Below are 6,046 nucleotides of genomic sequence, written 5' to 3' on the forward strand. Positions count from 1 at the left end.
TATTTTCATTGCATGGACGACCTGTGTTGTAAAAGATGGTGCAACTTTCTGACTCCTAGATAACCATCACCCGAGGTTATCTACCGATAGGTACCCGTCTTGCCACTTTTGACGTGCTTGACGTTTCAGCACATAATGCTTAAATCCAAAATCTTGTTTGATTTGAAAATGTATCTCTACCAATTTGTTTTTTAACACAAGAGGGAGTTTTTTTTTTTATTTAATCAAGAAAAAATATATACAGTTTGTGATTCAGTATTTTATTTTGACAGTATCGTGAACAAAAACAGTCACAGCTCAGACGGGTGCATCGCTTAGTACCACAGATGTCGCTGTACAAACATAAAAACAACTAAAAGTCAGTAGCTACAGCATCGGATTGGAGGGACAACAGCTTTTTTTCGCGCCTGTAATAGACTTTTGGTCACGACGTTCCACTCTCATCTCACTCTCACAGCATCTTATGGTCTCCAGTGTTTCGGGTCCTTTCAGTACTCTCTGGGCTGTTTGCTGTCCTGAGCTTGGTTGAATGGGTTCGCTGTAGATGAGGACGCCCCCTGCTGGTCGATTGACTGATAGGCATCTCTGTTTCGTGTTACAGTTGGAATACCTGTAGAAGGAATCGGTATGTTCAGTAACGCTCAGTAAAATACGACTCTAAGTAAGTCACAGGCAATGGCCATGAACTGAACAGAATTGAAGGGTTGGTGAGGTTTCATGAGACAGTGTCCTGATTTTCAGAGGCCACCAGAGGGCGCTGTATGCTGAGAAATGTTTGGAGTTGAAAAACGAATTCAGTGAAACCATTTCTTTAACCAAGAGTGCCATCTAGTGGAAATTGGGACACTGTTTATCAACCCTGCGATACTGTTTCGTAATACCTCATCTAGCCATCACGACTGAACAGATACCTGTCTGTTCTGTTTGAAAAGGAAAATAGAGTCATGATTCCTTTGGTAAGGTCTTGACCCCAGCCTCTCCATACTGCTTTCTTCCAGTGGCTCAGGTTGGCTTTCTCGGCATATAATTCATCATGGTATAAATTTAGTGAACCCGTTTTCTCAAAAAATACATTTACATGAAATCATTTGTGTATCTCAAGTTTGTGGAAGGCAACAGTCAGAAACTATTTCCAATATTTAGCCGCAACCACTAAATTTAAGACAGAAGAGAAATCTTGTTCATACATAAAACGCACCGGTCTAAAAGCCACAGGTGCAGTGGTGCTGTCTGCACTGTTGAAGTCACTAGTTAAAAATGAATGAGGATCACTTCTAAACTAGTTTTGAAAATGGGGTCCAGCATTGAGACTGACTCATGAAACAAACTCGGCAATGTACTTTGAATCATGATTTCCTCACATCTTTTCTTTACATTAACGTTTTTCGCCCACGTGTTCGACTCCACTGCCAGTCTCAGCTGCTGGTTCTAGTCCCCTGTTCTCCAGGAGATCGGCTCTGTTGGTGAAGCTGCGAACACGCAGGCGAAAACAGCGCATATGGAGCACTTTAAGGTAAATAAAATGTCACAAATAATTATTAGTGGCACAAAGAAAAGCCTTCTGCTTCAAACTCCACACATTTGTGACCCAGTTGTACAGATTAGTTATCTACTCAGCCTCTGGTTATATATAGAACCACTGAGGGGAACAGGCTTTACCATCGCCGAGTTAAACGCTGAGTGGATAAGCTGGACAGAGGGAAACATAGTAATAGAAATTCAAACCCCTGTTTCTCTCTCTGAAGGGCTGCTGATTCTACATTGTCACCCTCATGCTGCCCTGGACCCAGAGGCTTTGAAACACTGTCTGAAACACAGGTTGTTTTGAGGTTCATCGGCCACGGAGGAAGACCTCAGTCTTCAGGCTCATTGTGAGGAGTTCAATTCAGTGACACCACGGAAACATTTGTAAGCACATCGCAAGAGTTTATGTAGCCGTTTAAGTTTGAAGTCTACGTTTCTACGTAAAATAAAAATGAATTTAATGCAGTTTTTCTCCAGCAGCCAGCGCATGATGATGACTCTCCTCTGTCCTCTATACGATCTCATGCGAAACCTCAAACTACCTCAACTTAAAAATGGGTCACAGCCATTACCGATTATGAATCCTCAAAAAACTGGCTAAAAAAAGCCACTTTGAACGCATCTGGGGATTTAAAAAATGACTAGCAGGTGGAAAAACAACACAGAAAACATGCACAGAAAAATGAAAGGAAGAAATCCAGGGATAGAAACAACATACAAACCACTGAAGACGCATGAATGATAGTCTTACTTTCTGGGTGGGTTGGGGGAGGGTAGGAGAGGATGATGAGGGAGTGAAGTGGTGAAAAAGGGGAAGAGGTAGGGAGTCAATAGCGGCGGCCAATGAACGCACTGTCCGCACTGTCCGTAGTACAGCGACTGTCCACAGACGTCTCTAAGTCTGAGAAGCCGGGGAACAGCAAGGAAAGCAGATTAGACCACAAGATGAAAAAAGACCTTGGTCAAGACAGTGTGAGAGGAGCATCAGGGGAATCGAAATATTGTGTGACAAAGATGATGTCATGTGATGGTGGGTGCAACACTGGACATTACTGACCACATGTTCCACTAGTATGTCACAAGAGGAGGAAGTGTGTGTGAAAGCTAATTTCTGCTTTTATTTAGCACCAATTTGAAAACCAAAAATATGAATCATTTATTGAATGCAGTCATAACAATTACAAATTTGCCAGAATAAACATGGCGTATTATAATATCAATAATTATCAGAAAGTTTACAGAGAGCTCATGAAATCTGGGAACCGGAAGTAACAATAAATAAATCAGTGTTTGTGGTGGGGGAGAACAATTCTATTTTGCATCTTGACTCCTAGGACAAAAGACTACCTTTTTACTAGCTTATTTGATGTGACTTTTTGCTTGTTGTTAAAACACGAAGTTCTCAAATATCGGTTTTCACCACAAGGCTCATAGGTGGCTTAAATACTAGGTGTTTTGTTGTTAGTTTGTTTTAATAGAATGCATGTTATGTCTACTTTTAAAGGTGGGTGGTCAATTAAAAAAAAAAAAAAAAAAAAGATCCCAAGTGGCCACAATATATAGAGGGGCCATCAAACCAAAAGAATGACAAAATTAATAACTGAAATACATATAAAAAAGAAATGTTAATAACAAAGGAAAAAGGAAAAGAAAATGTAGCAATTCCATATTTCAAAATGTGCGATCACATGTCATGAAATTATCTATTTGATAATATATACATCAGCAAATATATATAAATAATAGATATAATATATATTTTTATTTGAAGGTTTTCATTGTAAATCAATAAATACCTGAAGACTATCCACTGAAGTAGCAAATACCAGTATTAAGTCTATTCTGCAGGCAATCATTTTCACAAATACGCGTTGAGATCTTACAAATGTCAAATTTGAGGACAAAAATAGAGCATTGGCTATAACCTTTTGGGATTTTTAATCAATTCAAATGTCCAAAAATGTATTAAATGCATGTTTAAGGCGACAAAATCCAGAGCCCCAGAGCTCTGAATGAATGAATAAGAACAGGAGAGAGGACTGTCCTTTGATACGAAGGGGACACCAGTCGCACAGATGGTTGACTGGGTTCGACTGTCATCTCAAACAGAAGTCACACTCCAAGAAAGGAAAAAACATATTTCAGTGATAGATTAAATAATAAACTCACAGAGTACCCTACTTCATGACAGTTTAAGGAAAGAAGTAGGCATAGAATAGAATAAGGAATAGAAATATTTATCAGTGTTTGCTGTCGACCCAGTTTTTGGCGACAATGCTGAAACTGTTGCAGACTTTTCATCAGCTTTGGTCATATAAGGTGAGCTAAACTTCAAGCTAACCAGACAGAGATAAGGTCAGGAAAACGTTCCAAGAGAATATGGAAATGACTGGAACTTGAAACCATAATAATGCTTTCGACAGAAAAACGGACTTCAGAGAAACCAGCGCTCACATGATGCTATCGTGTCAGAAGCACGCGTAGGCTAAATCTGTCACGCCATGATGCTAGCATTCACAGTGGATTTCACACTCCATTCTTGCCAAGGACTCACCAAAGTTGACGTTGTAATCGCCCCCACGCTCACGGTACATTTGGTAGACAAAGAAGCAGGACGCAGGTTTGAGCAGCAGGCTGAGGATGGCCATGGCCACGCTGAAGCGGACCAAGTCTCTCTCCTCCGTGGCCAGCTCATGTAGGGGGTAAAAGACCCCGAAATGAATGACATCGGTCAGTATTGTGATGGCTAACCCGATCAGGAACTGCAGGGATAACACAAGAGCACAAGAGGTAAGATAGGACCTCTTCATACTACGACTCACTTGAACTGTGCAAAATGCAGGTGCTATTTAGCTAAAACAAAAACATTGTGGTTATGAGATGACGAAAAATACTGAATCAAATAAATATATACAATGGCGAAAGTCCACCGCACAAGTATTTATTCTATACATCTAAATATTAACTTTTATGGTGACACATAACTCAGGTGATCGCTAACGTATAGGACTCGATTTGTTCGTTTTTAATATCAGTAATTTATTTTTTTTACTGGACATGATTTTGTTTTGATATTAGCTGCTAATGCTAACATGCTAACGATGCTAACAGCGTATTAGGAGGTGTTGCAGCACACTGTGAATTGAAATGTAAAGTAAACCTGTGATGCTAATTCATGTGTTTACATACCTTGCTCCATTGTATTTGTTTCTATTTAAGACATGTGTTGCGACCAGAGCTAACATATCAGGCTAACGTAAGGCTGCGTAAGCGAGACAGTGAAGTGAAACCCACCATGACCACGGCGTCGATGGAGTCTCTCTGAGCGATGGCCCACACTCCGACGGCTAAGATGCTGAAGTTCCCCCAGGCAAAGGACCAGGGCAGCCATGCCATGCAGCCCCTGACACATGCACATCATGTTAGATGGTGACAGAACGCAGAGGCAAGAGGAGAGAAATTCCTCAGGTTTGTGCAAAAAAGAGAAGAGCCAGCACTCACCACACTGTGAGCAGCCAGTGGACCAGGACAATGGCCTGCAATGAAGTGTTCAGACCGTTTTATCATCAGAAAAGAAACCAAAAATTCATGCATCTGGCTGGATGAGATATTTTCTATGTGAATATGACAATACAAAATGGCAGTAAATCATCCTGCTGACTTTTCTTAAAAATGCTACTTGTCAAACAGATTTTTGTATTATTTATTTCTTCAATAATTAAAGCATTTTATTTTTATTTTGTCATGAACAGTATTTAATTAACTCTGTAAATGTAATTTTTTTTTGGCATTTTATCAATTTATCGCTCATACTTTAAACACTGTTTGCAATGAATACAATTTATATTCATTCACTTGCAATGTTGCGATGGAAGCAACAACTTCAGGACAAAATAAATGAAATAATAAACTATTTGATTAATTAAGTTCCACATTCGCCGTCAAAAAGTTTGATGCAACAAAAGGCCAAATGTGCTCAGAATAACTTTCACATGACTCCACCGCATACAGTTGTCCTTAACCAAAACTATTAGCCCTGCTTGCACGCACACACACACGCACACACACACTCACGCACACAAACAAACAAACAAAGTCACCTTCAGACTGATGGCTGGAACCTCCATTTTTGGCCTTTTGGTCCAGACGTCTTGCAGTTGTTCCAGTCCGATGTTTCAGAGCAAGAATAAGGACATGGAAGTGGCAAAAGTTTCCTGTTTTCACACAAACTTTTGCAAAACACTCCTCCTCTCAGTGGCTCAGCCTGCAAACACAAACCATGTGACAGAACCCTGATTCCTAATCATGTGACTTGCCCCTCGCTGCCCCTCCTCTTCCCCTCCCAGATGAAGAAACCACAAGCTCCAAAATTGGTCACAGTTTTTCTCCGAGCGATCTGAGCATTGCTGATTGGGAATGTGGCATGTTAGCTGTGTTAGCGCCTACAATGTTCTGACAAATATATGATCTTAAACAAACTATATTCTCAATATTTCTGGAAATGTTGCGAGTATAAGCCAGT

General features: G+C 40.3%; 1 protein-coding gene across 2 annotated transcripts; it reads right to left on the reverse strand.

Moving 5' to 3' along the window:
- Window positions 1-253: 253 nt before the first annotated feature.
- On the reverse strand, window positions 254-5,783 carry agtrap (angiotensin II receptor-associated protein). Of its 2 annotated transcripts, XR_008414884.1 has the most exons (6): window positions 5,625-5,783; window positions 5,026-5,060; window positions 4,819-4,927; window positions 4,079-4,286; window positions 2,276-2,425; window positions 254-610 (listed from the first exon to the last, which is right to left on the reverse strand). XR_008414884.1 is itself a non-coding variant. In XM_053868618.1 (5 exons), exons 1-5 carry the CDS (start codon window positions 5,649-5,651, stop codon window positions 489-491), a joined length of 501 nt encoding a protein of 166 aa, XP_053724593.1. In that variant the 5' UTR covers window positions 5,652-5,783; the 3' UTR covers window positions 254-488. The 2 variants fall into 2 exon arrangements, 1 of the variants encoding a protein (XP_053724593.1); XM_053868618.1 differs by lacking the exon at window positions 2,276-2,425.
- Between the last annotated feature and the right edge of the window lie 263 nt (window positions 5,784-6,046).

The sequence above is a fragment of the Synchiropus splendidus genome, chromosome 6 (assembly GCF_027744825.2).
Source record: "Synchiropus splendidus isolate RoL2022-P1 chromosome 6, RoL_Sspl_1.0, whole genome shotgun sequence".
Taxonomy (NCBI): domain Eukaryota; kingdom Metazoa; phylum Chordata; class Actinopteri; order Syngnathiformes; family Callionymidae; genus Synchiropus; species Synchiropus splendidus.